The sequence below is a fragment of the Micropterus dolomieu genome, linkage group LG17 (genome assembly GCF_021292245.1).
Source record: "Micropterus dolomieu isolate WLL.071019.BEF.003 ecotype Adirondacks linkage group LG17, ASM2129224v1, whole genome shotgun sequence".
Lineage (NCBI taxonomy): Eukaryota > Metazoa > Chordata > Actinopteri > Centrarchiformes > Centrarchidae > Micropterus > Micropterus dolomieu.
This window is the reverse complement of record NC_060166.1, coordinates 30,536,697-30,550,442: the sequence shown is the minus strand read 5'-3', so window position 1 is coordinate 30,550,442 and position 13,746 is coordinate 30,536,697. Positions and strand designations below refer to the sequence as shown.

General features: G+C 41.3%; 1 protein-coding gene across 1 annotated transcript in view; it reads left to right on the top strand.

Annotated features, from left to right (window-relative positions):
* LOC123986463 (protocadherin-16-like) overlaps positions 1-12,016 on the top strand; it is an 82,354-nt gene extending 70,338 nt beyond the window's left edge. The window contains exons 11-21 of the mRNA XM_046074729.1: positions 2,113-2,352; positions 3,152-3,277; positions 3,401-3,610; positions 3,715-4,581; positions 4,671-4,784; positions 4,868-5,079; positions 5,385-5,536; positions 6,113-6,243; positions 6,544-6,830; positions 6,957-7,098; positions 7,612-12,016. Of these exons, the coding sequence (XP_045930685.1) occupies positions 2,113-2,352; positions 3,152-3,277; positions 3,401-3,610; positions 3,715-4,581; positions 4,671-4,784; positions 4,868-5,079; positions 5,385-5,536; positions 6,113-6,243; positions 6,544-6,830; positions 6,957-7,098; positions 7,612-10,199 (5,069 nt within the window). The 3' untranslated portion in view covers positions 10,200-12,016. The remainder of the gene's footprint in view (positions 1-2,112; positions 2,353-3,151; positions 3,278-3,400; positions 3,611-3,714; positions 4,582-4,670; positions 4,785-4,867; positions 5,080-5,384; positions 5,537-6,112; positions 6,244-6,543; positions 6,831-6,956; positions 7,099-7,611) is intronic.
* Positions 12,017-13,746: the final 1,730 nt, after the last annotated feature.

Here is a 13,746-nt window from a genome sequence, read left to right as displayed (position 1 = left end):
ATACTCCACCAGGCCTGCTCCTTTTTGCTCCTGTTTCTTTATATCAATACTGAAAATTATATTATATCAGGTGTTGAAAATCTTTAAATTTTCAGCACCTGTTGGGAATTCCAGCACTTAAGGCTTACTGTGTCTTTCAAATCCCTTGCTCGGGTTGAAATATTTTGAAATAGAAGCAGACAAGCGAATCTACATCTGTTCACCCCTTTTCATGGACATTTTAAGCATTTGTGCCACCTCTAAGATGTACTTTGCATCGCATGTGTACTCACTTTTACATGTGCTTTCACACAGCCCCCCGCCACAATCACCAAACCTTCCCCTCCATAAACACACACAAACTCTTGTAATACTCTGCTTACGTCTAAGTACAGCACAACTCTTGCTTCACCTTTCATGACTTATTTCTCTCAGTTGGAGGCCAGACAGACGGAGAAGCCTGCCAGATACATAACACACACACACACTCACACAAAAATGCACAAGCACACACACAACCCATCATCTGTTATTGTTGATCTCTTCCCATGAAAGACCAAAGAACCTCCTGCTCGGGCTTCTGGGAACCATTAGAGAAGGGATCAGTTACGCGCGTGTGTGTGTAAGCACGTGTGTGTGTGTAGGCATGTACATATGTGTTTGTGTGCTTGCATGAGACTCTGTCACTTAGTCAACGCTGACCTTGGGCTATTTGGTCCTGTGGGCTTTGTTGTGGTGTTTGAGACACGTGTCGACGTAGGCTCCAGCTTCCCCTTCAAGTTGCCAACCAGGATGGCCCCTGGAGTAGCTTGGGGATGGAAACATTCAAGGTCTGTCACGCATGCCAGTTCTGCTTCAGCCCAGTATGTGTGCTCACCAAGTGTTTCCATGCACACTTGTTATTTGTTAATGACGAGTTAATCCTCTGAGCACCTGGTTTGCTCCTGTTTTGCATTCAGAGACCTTAGACCTAGGATCACCTCTACACACTGTGTTTTCATTACGTTGGCATCCAAGTTAACCACAATAAAGATAACTATCAAGCTATTATTAGGAATGTCCCACAGACACAGAGTGAGACATGTTCCCATCACTCATTGTCAGAAGGGATGTCATTAATTTAACTTTTGGGGCAAAGGGAGAGTGCACTGGTGATGTGGTGAATCGCTTCTTTGCAAAAGACAACAGCACTTAGAGATTAACACATCAAATGTTGATAAATGACTTCTGTGTATGAGACAAGAAAGATGTGTGTGTTGTCTGAGCAACCTCAGCTAACCCTCACACTGCAGTCCAAAGTGTTGGCGCCACAAACCTTGCACAGGCCTAAGATGTTGGAATTGAAAACATCCAAAATAAAAACTTTCCCCTGTTTCCCACTGTCTTTTTTCTGCCCATGTGTTATCAGTGACCATGGATACGGCAAGATCATGAAGGAGTCAAATTTGGTGAAAATATTCCAGCCTGTAATTCCTCCCAGATTAACAGCTTAGGGGCAAGTTATCTCAGTCCTAGCAAGATATAATACGAAAACATGCAAAAAAAAGTTAAAACCAAAACAGCTCTGGCCCTGTCTTTCTTTAACGGTCGCAGTTCATTTTAAAGCATGAAATTGAAATTGAATCAATGCAAGCTCTACCCTCTTAGGGCAGGATAATGAAAAGGCTAGGGTGCCCCTAATTTCTACAGAGCACGGCAGGCCTGGCTGTTGCGTGTCTAGAGTGTGTGTTTACTGCTTCTTTCTCGGTGGCTGTGGCATTCTCCAATGGAAAATCTCGTAAACTGTGGCCAGACCGTTGGGCTGTACAGTGGTGGTGGTGGTGGTAGCACTCAGGTAGGCAAATATGTGTGTGTGGAGGAGATTAGCCCTGATTTGGCCCTCACACGGCAACTTTTCACACTTGCTTTTTTAAATCACTTGACTACACACGACCGGGGAAAGTGGTACATTTTACTGGCATTGATAGCATGCTTTCATACTGGGAACGATTCTGTTGTTGTGTGTAACTGCTTCTGTGAAACTGCTGTAATAACATACACCCACCCATCTACAAACACACACACACACACACACACACACACACACACAGGAATTCCCTCCTCACATTTCACCCCTGATTCATCTCTCTACAGGCTCTCTGTCTATTTTCAAACCTTTGGACCGTGAGGAGCAAGACGTCTTTAACCTCACAATAATTGCTGAGGATCATGGGATACCCCAGCACTCCTCCAGCCAGCTGCTGTGTGTCCATGTGATTGATGTTAACGATGAGGTGCCCTGGTTTGAGGAGAGCCAGTATGAAGCCCAGATCTCTGAGAACCAGCCTCCAGGAACTAGTGTGCTGACAGTGTCCGCCTCTGATCTGGACCAAGGTAAGACATACAGTGTGAGCTGACCTAGTTACTGCAGCTTTGATACGTGTAATTCTATTTTTTAATCAACAATGTGGTTGGTGATTTGCAGATATTTAATTTACATATAACTATTGTTTTGGCATAATTTAAATTGCTATATTTGGTGTGAAATGGGGCCTAACTACATGTCGAAATATAAGCAGAGAAATGATGATTACATGTAGTTCCATGTGACCTAGATGTCTAAACTCTTCAACCAAACCTAGCCTTTAACAGAGACATGGTTGATTGTTTTAATGGATATCAAATTGTGCTGCTTCAGCAATTAAGACAAACAAGGATGCCGTAATTATTCTCAGCCTTCATGTGCTGAGGACATGTTCAAATTACAGACATTAACAGTTGCTTTTAATTGAGGACTGTACTCAGTAGGCTAGGGGTGGTGGTACAGAAAGGGTGCATTCCCCCAGACTTAGTCAGAAGCACATAAAACAGAAGGATTATAAACTTTCTCTCCAAAAGCAATCAGTGAAGTAAACAGGTGAGGTTGCCAGACTTCTTTCTGTTAGCACGCGATCTGGCATCCAGACACCTGAGGGAGGGCCATCACTGCCAAATGCTTAGACAGCAAAAATAATGACAGACAAACAAAATAGTACACAAGAGAAATCCAAATACCTTCTAAATTACTATATTTTTGTCAGGTATGTACAGGTCAAAGGAATTAACTTTCTGAGCTTTGGTGACATTTTGTTATTGGTTTACATTTTTTACAAGCCATTTTAGAATTAAAGCATATATGTGTGTTTCTCTGTAGGAAGCAATGGGCAAGTGACATATGGTGGTATCTCAGAGGAGGGTTTCAGCATCAATCCAGTTACAGGTGTAATCACAACCTCTAAGTCGCTGGACAGGGAGCTCCAGGAGTACTACACTGTGACAGGTAATGCTCTCTGACTGCCCTGCACCATCACAGAAAAAAGATGCTCTAAAATGACTACTTTGAGATACATACTGTTAAGAGATACTGAATTTCACCATCACCATTTTTCATATGTTTTGACAGTTTATGCAAAAGATGGAGGCCTTCCCCCCAACTATGCCAAAGCCATAGTGAGGATCAGAGTGCTTGATGAGAATGACAACGCCCCTTTCTTTGGACGTCTCTACTATAGCATAGAGGTCCCTGAAAACCTGGAGGCATTGCCTCTATTTACCTTGAGAGCCACTGACCAGGATGCAGGAGATAGTGGGGAGATTAACTACAAAATTACAGGTGAGAATTTGTTTTATTTTACCATTCAGTTTCTAAATGATCAATTCTACTGATTTTGCATTTTTATAACTTTTTAAAACCATTTGCCATTGCTCTCCTTGCAGCTGGAGATCCATCTGGAGACTTCCGCTTGGATAGACAGTCAGGTGTCCTGTCCACTTCAAGGCCTCTGGATCGGGAGAAGAGGGATGGGTACATGCTAACAGTTACAGCTCAGGACCAGGGCCACCTTGCTCTGAGTAGCACCACTACAGTGGAGGTGACCGTTATGGACATCAACGATCACAACCCCCAGTTTCAGAGCAGCAGCTACACTGCTGACGTCTCTGAAGATGTTCCCATCGGCTCTCTGGTCCTGGAAGTGAAAGCCGTTGATCTAGACCAGGGCCCCAACAGCCAGGTGCTGTACTTTCTTAGCAGTGGCTCCCAGAGCATGTTCATCATAGACCACAACACAGGGCGCATTATCACTGCAGCACCCCTAGATAGAGAGAGAACTGCCTCTTACACCTTTGAGGTGTGTGCCACTGACTCCTCCCCTGTAAACCCACGTAACTCCACTGCTCAGGTGACCGTCTACATTCAGGATGTGAATGACAATGCTCCCTTCTTCATTCAGGACCCTCTTATTGTTAACATCTCTGCCAGCAGCGTGTCCAGCCGCAGAGTGCTGGCCACCATGAGGGCGGAGGACAAGGACTTTGGGGCTAATGGTTCTGTGTTTTATCGTTTTGCCAACCCTGTGAGGGGCTTCACCATCAACTCGCTCACAGGAGACATCCAGGCCACAGAGAAGCTGCAGACTCTGACCCAAAGCCAGAGGACTTTGATAGTTCAGGCCATGGACCAGGGCAACCCGGCTCAGTCTTCCCTGGGGGTGGTTATCATTTATATTAGGGAACAGAGCTATAGAGGCATTCGCTTCTCTCGCACGGCTCGAGATGTTAGTCTGCAAGAGAACACTGCTAAAGGTTTGAGTGATATAAAATGTCTGAATGTATAATGAAAATAATTATTAGAAGTAAAATATTTCAACACAGTGTTTTTTTTTACCTTACAGGTACAGTAGTAACACAGACTCAGGCCCAGTACCCTGATGGCTCCCAAACTGGTATCAGCTACAGTATTTTCAGTGGAAACAAAATGCAGTGTTTTGGAATAAACTCCATTACAGGTAAGTGCAGAAATGGCAGCATACACTACAGAACAATGTTTTCCAAATCTACAGTGTGACTCATTGTTATTTTTGTGAATTAGGTGAAATATGGGTCCAGAAATCTGAAGGACTAGACTTTGAGGAGACCCCGAAACTCCGCCTTGTGGTGAAAGCTGAGACAGCATCCTCCAGCTCCTACATGGCTGTCAACTTAATCCTGCAGGACATCAATGACAACTTGCCACGCTTCCAACTCCAGAACTATGTAGCCTACATTAGAGAGGCACAGGGCTACGATTTCCCCATTATCCAGGTGCAGCAGTCTGTGCCCCACATGTTTATTATGGTTGGCTGATGTTTAAGTGTGAAATTGTAGAATGAAAAAAACTGAATAGAAATGACTCAGAAGTGACTGTTCATGTGTTCTCAGTGTCCCAACTAAATTACTATAGAATAATTTGTACCTTGAAACCAGGTCCGTAGAGCCCATTTTTACAAACTATTGACTTACTATTGACTTCTTAGTCTAACATTGCTTACTAGTTGATGTTACACTGAAACAGCTGTTGCAAATATTTCAATATTTTCATTTTCAAAATGGGTTGGTCCTTTCCTCAGGTTGCTGCAAATGACCTGGACCAGGGTCAAAATGGTCAGGTTACTTACTCTATTAGGTCATCATCTATGAGTGGCTTGTTTAAGATAGACCCACTGACCGGCAGCATCACCACTGCAGCTATAATGGACAGAGAGATCTGGACACAAACAAAGTGAGTTTTTTTCTCCCCCCTTTTATCTGTAATCACATCCTGCCATGTGGTTCCCCTCAGCTCATCACTGCCCTTGACATGTGCATGTTTAATGTTTGTTACTGTATCCATTCCCTCTCACAAATAACTTTCCTTGTTTTTTCCTTTAATGGTAAAAGCAATTTTTGTGCATATTTTCTGAGTATATCAGTTTAAACTTTTAGTATTATTCTGTGTTTACACATTTTTCCTACTGCAAGAAGACAATATTAGCTGCACTTAAATTAGGTCCTCTGCTAAGAAATTGGTTTCATTTATAGAAAGAGAAGAAGAAAATTGGGGAAAACTGTAAATGAACTGGTGATCAGACACCAAAGCCTATGAAAGTTATTTTAAAAAATCACGTTTGCCCTGCAGATGGTTTATTGAAATCAGATATTAATCATATGTATTTTTTTGAAATTCCACATTTGTAATGTAAAAATATTTTTTATTTGATTTTATCAGATTTATCAGTCAGATCATGTTGGCAGCTGAAACATTATGCAACCAGGTTCATAAAAGTTAAGACACTGACATAAATTCTGTGCAAACTAGGCTTGTTGTTACGGCAACAGACCGGGGAACCCCGCGGCTGGCTGGCTCTGCCACCCTCACTGTAATCATCATTGACCTCAACGACAACAGTCCCATGATTCCTCTGCCTCGGGAGATCCGAGTGCCGGAGGGTAAGTCAGCCTTCATAGTGGAAGTCAGTCCATGATTTTATCTTAAAGCCTCATATCCCACTCCCACTCAGCGTGGCTCAGTGAGAAAAACTCTGACCCTATCATGAAACAAGCTATTGCCAAGTTCTTCTGTTCATTTCCTGTCAATTAGATCGAGGCTTTCCAGAACAGGATATTTCTTAATAAAGAACCCCCCCTCCCCTTTTTTTTTTACTTAGAGTCCCTGTTTTTCATTTCAGCTGCACCCTAATGTCTGCTCTTCTTCTCCTGCCTCCCCACCTAATTATCACACACATGCAGATACTCTGATTGGCACAGTTATCACCCAGGTAACAGGAAATGACGTGGACTCAGGGCCAGCCCTCTCCTACACACTACACCTGGATAAAAATAGCCAAGGCATGTTTGGGATACATCGTTATGGAGGAGGGGTGTCTCTGACTGGCTCTCTGGACTATGAGGAAAGAACGTGGTACACTCTGACCGTCCGCTCCTCTGACTCTAAACATCAAAGCGAGGCCAACCTCACTGTGCTGGTGGATGATGTGAACGATAATGCCCCCACCTTTACTCAAGACTTCTATCAGGTATACAGCTACCTTTACCCACTTCTTTTCACACTTGCATACACCACCACATTTTAGAGTATTATAATGTTTGTTAAATTGTATATGTGATGTATGTATGTATATATATTGTGTGTTTCTCATCAGGTCACTGTATCAGAGCACCTCCCAGTAGGCAGTGCAGTCATCACAGTAACAGCCACTGACCGTGACTTTGGGGAGAATGGGAAGATTACCTACAGAGTAATGTCATCAACTAGGGGTGTCTTCTACATTGACCCAAGCAACGGTAAGGTTACTGTGTGCATTTTTACGGGGGTTTATAACCTTTTTCTAAATGCTACCCTTAATTACCCTTCATAAAAATTGTTGTCCCCCTAAGGCTCTAGTTGGATACACATTTGGGATATGGACATATTTGAACAGGCATTGCAAAATATTTAATCATTTTGTTCGTTAAAGGTAATTGAAAGCCAGATTGAATGTTATTTGCCTCAGATGTTTTGCTTGAGATAGCATCTAAAAATAAGTGTTATAAAAGAGGACTCTTTTTGCCTCAAGCTATTCTGTCTGCTATTCTCAAATGCAATTCCTTTGCCTCAAATAATATTCCCTTCAACAGCATGTGCCCAAACCTGCTACAGTACAAAAAAATATTTGCAAAGTAATTATTTATTTGAATGATTTATTGTAATAGCGAACCACCCTTTGTAATGAACAACTTTGATAATATGATGAGCTCTGGACAGAAGATTGAAATGAACATGCGCTTTTTATGACAAAGTTCTTTGTTATCTCACAGGTACTCTGTTCGTCAACCACAAAACAGAGTTTGATTATGAGAATCCATCCATCCTGGTAGTAATTGAGGCACGCGACCAGGGCACTCCATCCCTTTCATCCATTGCCACTGTCCAGGTACAAGTGTCCGATGTCAATGACAATGCCCCCATCTTCCACCAGTCAGAATACAGAGCCACTGTGTCTGAGGATAGGCTTCCTGGATCAACTGTTCTGACTTTAGAAGCTGTGGACCGAGACCTGTCCCGGGACAATTGTGGTTTTGATTTTGCCATTGCCAGTGGCAACTCAGGTAATACCTTCCAGATTGAGAGCAGCGTGCACTTCTTGGAGGGGCAGGGCTTCCAGACAGTGGGCAGCCTGATCCTGGTGGAGGAACTGGACTTTGAAGAGGTGCCAAGTTATAACCTGACTGTTGTGGTATCAGATCGTGGAATTCCTCGGCGTAGCTCCAGTGTGCCTATCCTCATCAGTGTTACAGATGCCAATGACAACCCTCCAGCTTTCAGCCGATCAGAGTACAATGTGGTACTGAGTGAGGGTGCAGCAGCAGGGACAGAGATCTTGCATATATCTGCTACAGATCCAGATTCTGCTCCCAATGGAGAGGTGCAGTACTCCATAAGCTCAGGGGACGAAACAGACCTTTTCCACTTGGACCAGTGGACTGGAGCCTTGAGGCTGCAGAGACCTCTGGCCAGCGAGAAACAGTTGTCCTATATGATTGTTGTCCAGGCCACTGATGGTCAAGGGCACTATGCTTTGGCCCCAGTCAGTATCGAAGTGAAGGACATCAATGATAACCGGCCCTTCTTTCCCCTCAAACTAGTAACTGCGAGCATCAGGGAAAACCAACCCCAGAACGCCTTAGTCACCATGCTGCATGCAATCGACCATGACAGGGGTGTTTTTGGACATTTGAGGTACTTCATGCTGGACTCTAAAGAAGCAAGAGACGCCTTCCTCATCAACCAAACTTCAGGAGAAGTACGTACTCGCTCTACTTTTGACTTTGAGAAGATGAACTCCTTCCGTTTTGAGGCTGTTGCCATGGATGCTGGTAACTATTCTGCTACTGTAACAGTGCAGGTTTATATTACAGGTGAGGATGAATATGATCCTGTTTTCACCTCCTCAGACTTCTCATTTGAAGTGCCTGAGGGAGCAAAGAAAGGTCAGATCATTGGCAAAGTACAAGCCAGAGATGAGGACGGAGGCGTGGATGGCATTGTCCTCTACACTCTAGCAGACAGTTCACCTTATTTTGAAGTCAATAAATCAACGGGAGCAATTTTCCTAAAGATGGACAGCTACAGTAGACATGTAAGTCGCTCTAAAAGAGAGGTGCGTCTAATGACACTGGACGTGACTGCTCACAGCCCTCTGGAAGCATCCCGCATAGCAGTGGCCAAAGTTAGTGTAGATGTGACCCATACAACTTTTGGTGTCACCACAGACATGAACATGCTACTTATCAGCGTCATTGCAGTTTCACTTGGGACCATAGTCATACTAATAATAATTGCTGTGGCACTTTTTTTTGTTAAATTAAGACGTCGGAAGAAGGAGCAAAAAGTGCATGGACGAACACCAGCATCAAGCACCATGCTGCATAAGTTTGAGGAAACGAAAATAGCAGCAAATGAAATGATATACCATCAGGCCCTTCCTGGATACACGGCTGATCAGAGTGGCAGCAGTGGGGGTCCATACACTCGTGGAGGATCCCTGGATCCCTCTCACTCCAGTGGACGTGGCTCTGCGGAGGCAGAGGCAGCAGAGGATGATGAGATCAGAATGATTAATGAATACCCTCGTGTGTCAAGTATCTCCTCCTCCATGCAGGAGCGCATCTCTGCCCGAGGTCCGGACTCTGGAATCCAGCAGGACGCAGATCAGCTATCAGATGTGTCCTGTGAGCCTTCCATAGATTGGTTCAAAGGAAAGAAACTGGGCAGTCAAAGTGGAACTTTATTAGCTGGCCAGGTGCCAATCTACCGGGATGAGGGTGGTGGGTATGTGGGTGTGGGACGGGGACTCAACATCTCCCATCCTAAAGATTATACTTTCCCAGAGGATGGAAAGCCTGCTGTGGATGGCTCCCTTACAGCCATTGTTGCCAGTGATGAGGAGCTGAGGGGCAGCTATAACTGGGACTACCTGCTAAACTGGTGTCCCCAGTTCCAACCTTTAGCTAATGTTTTTACTGAAATAGCACGTTTAAAAGATGAAACAGCTCCTCCCCATCCTCGCAGGTCATTTCATCACAAAGCAAAGGCCGAGTCAAGAATTGACCCTCCGCCTCTCATAACCTCTGTAGCCCACCCCGGGGCCAAAACTGTTCCTCCGAAGCCTGCTGTGGGGAGAACATTCCCCCACTTGGCTTCTTTACGAAGATCTCCCATTAGTGCAGAGGGATCCATCTCCTCAGTTGCCATGTCTCCAAGTTTCTCCCCCTCTCTCTCACCACTGGCAGCTCGTTCTCCTGCAATCACGCCCTTCAGTGTCTCGCAGGGCCCCTCTGCATCAATGATCAGCACAACTGAACACAGTTTGGAACACATCGAGGAGGCAGAGCTGAGGATTTAATTTAAAAAGACAAATCTTAAGGGTGAATTGCTGTCCCAGACTTGTTCTACTGTATGACCACAGGGGCTGCAACAATAAATGAGTCATTGCTATTCTCTTTTCTATTCTCTTTTTCAAGAGAACAAATATAAAAGGTTACTCTAAGAAGTCCAAATAGCTAAAGTTGTGGTGCTTCTGAAGAAAAGCTACATGACCAGGAGGCCAAAATGGACTATGCCTTTGTGTGTGTGTGGGGGTGTGTGTATGTGTGTGTGTTAAAAAAACTTCTTACTCTTCTGTTGATCAGTGTTAATTTGCACATTTCAAATGGAGATTCATACATGATGTCAATATTTTGTACAAAAGCATCGTCTATATTTTTATACTTACATGTGGTTTCTGTCAAGAAATGGCATTAAAGTGTCAAAAGGTTGCTCAAACCTCAGAATATATTTCTATATTTGTTGCTGTATAGTTGTTTGTACTGTAAGTTGGTTTTATCTCTTATAATTCTTAACATTGTGGTTTTAAATGAAGGTCTTCATTAATGGTTTATGAATTGGGATTTTTGTAACAGATTATTGTAAATATTTATAGAGGAAGAGACATTCTTGGTTGAACAAATGAAACATCAGTCAGAATAGAGTATTGTGTGATCACATTTTCTACAGATCCAGTGTTTGATCTTACATCAAAAGGTAATCATGAATGTGAAATGCTGTCATAGTCCACAGTGTCCCTTCATTTTCTGCAAAGGAAAATGGAACTTGACATCCAATGATCCTGTCTTTCAGGTGCCCTGTCTTTAAATTCTCACAACGAGCCTTACTGCTTTCATTTTGCATTGTGAAAATAATTCATGCGAGGGAAAACACTGAGCAGCTACGTGGTAAATGTAGAATTGTTTGCTCTATCAGCAGCCTAATCATTCCAGAGATTTTAAGCAGATTTTGGTAATTTGTTTCTTCATGTAATGTTCCACATTAGAATATTAAAGAAGCATTACTTAAGCTCTTAATCAGTGCTATCCTGACACTGATATAAGCAGCAGGTTTTAAAGATTTTTGTCCAAATTTAGTGTATAGATTTAATGACAAACTGTAATGAATGTTATTTTGGACCTCATTTGTCCTCTCTTTTCAATAACAATATAAAGATTATTATATAGATTAAAAGTAATACTAATAAATGTTATACACAGTATGATGTAAGTTTGAAAAAGTATATGTTCATGAATGTTGAAACAAAACCAGAGAATGTTTCCTACTTGATTGAGTAGAAATCCATGTCATGTACATGTTTAGCCATAATTCACATAATGCTCTTACACAGATGCCTACATAATAAATACATTTGTAATCAAAATTGTAGTTTTGGCAGTCTTTACAAAATAAAATGTGTAAATTTGCATTAGTAATTACATAGAGCCCTGCCTTGGCCTAAATGTGGATTCCTATCTCTATCCAGTTATTATAAAAGTATTTTGTTTTCCTAATCCCTGGTTTTAGACCCTCAATAACTTTATTTTAAGCAACACTAACATCTTACAGTATTATTATTTATTATATAGGTAGACATCAGAAGCTGAGAGACTTGGTAAAGAGGCTTGGTATTTTAACCATGGCCAAATATACATGAACACTACCTATTTGATAGAATGAAGGTACCTGGTTGTTTGTATTGTTTTGTATTGAACAGTGTTACCTGCCACTTACGTTTCATGTTTGTCCAAACTGTGTGTATAATGGTGCCATAGAAGAGAAATTCCTCCAAATGTTCACCGATATTCTCGGCTCTAGATAAATGTTTTGAGTAAAGTGCCGGATTAAAGTACTTATGTGAACACATTGTCACCTCTTTCTTCACATCTTTCTCTGCTCAGAATAATGAAAATTAATCATATGATTATAGTTATTATGTGTAATTAATCCATAGATATATTCAAAGCTGTATGATTGACAACCAGTGTTTTAACATGTAGGCATACATTTGCCAAAGCATGACCATTGTTTAGCCAAACCAATTAGGCTTCTTTGATTTAGATACGTTCAGAAATCTCAACAGTATTTTCACTGGCATCCCAGAGCTGCAACCTTAATAAGCTAAAGTCTTTTTACTTCCCTGTAACCACAGGCTTATACTTTGTATAAACTGCACAACTCAAATTCCCTATTGTCCCAGGGGCAATAGGATAAATGGACAAATGCATACCTTAAATAGCCCAATTTAGTCCCAGTATTGTCCCAATATTAAGAAAACATAATAAAAAACATATCTCAAATTAACAATATTTGATTTAATGATAGCCACTAAGTGTCATTTTTATCATTAGAACTGGATAGACATATATGGTAACACAGTCACAATTCCATACAAGTAATTTATTGGAAGGAATGGCTTCGCAGATGCACTTATTTCTATTGAAAGGGGCCATGAACACAAAGATACATTTCCATTTCCAATGCTCTTGTTGAAGATTTTCCGGCACAGCTGAAGACAAAGCACAATACTTTGAAATAAACACATTGGACACAATAAAGAAACCTTTGTTGCTTCATGAAATTCTCTGATCAGCCTTATCCCACTTGTATATTTCTTTCTTTCAAATTAGCACCACATTAACATGAAGCCAGAAATGTTTCTATCTTTTAACTTTTTTGCCAAACAATCTCATTCACATTATATTTTGCAGCTCAGAAGTCATTCATCATGTAACACTGACCACACCAAACCCCAAGTTAAATCTCAACTTTTTATCTTAGGCGGCGTTCTCACAACAATTCTTAAATGATTATTACATCACTGTTATTGTCCCAGCACTTATCTTTTTTTTGCTACATTAAAAATGTCTGGCTGTGTCAACAGTTTCTATTCCCCAGATCATGAGGGAAATGTGTGTCAGCCAGGGTTTAGTATTTTTAGAATATTTTCATGTTGTACATAAAACCTCTGCTTGATTAATACTGGCTCTCAAATAATATAATGATGTAATAAAAACACCAAAAAGACTAAAAACTATGATCACATGTTTTACCCAAATTAACTTTTCATCAAACAGCAAAAGTTCAAGTTGTGTAAGCAGGGTTGGGAGGATTATTTAAAAAATGTAATCCAGTACAATTACTAATTACTTGTTAAAAAATATCAGTGATGTAATCCAAGTACCACAAAATAAAAGTAATGTAACCTGATTACTTTTAGTTAGTTTTGGATTACTTCAATGCCAAATAAGGAAATGAAGAAGAGAAGTATCAATGATGTGTTGTCTGCTCAGTGTATTTTTAGAGAAATATACAAAATCTTCCATTCCCATGAAATTAAAATCCATGTTTAAATGTTTTTATATGATATGCTTTGCACTATTCACCACTATGGCAGTATCTGGCCCATCAATGACAAAAAATGTGTTTTGTCAGTATTCTTTATATATATATATATATATATATATACTGCACTTCATGAAAAGATTTCTGCTGAAGCATAGTGTTTCTGGGACCAGGCCCACTGTACAAAAACACATATTTTTTCACTGAATTTGTTGAAACTGGATTATATTTGATGGAGAAAT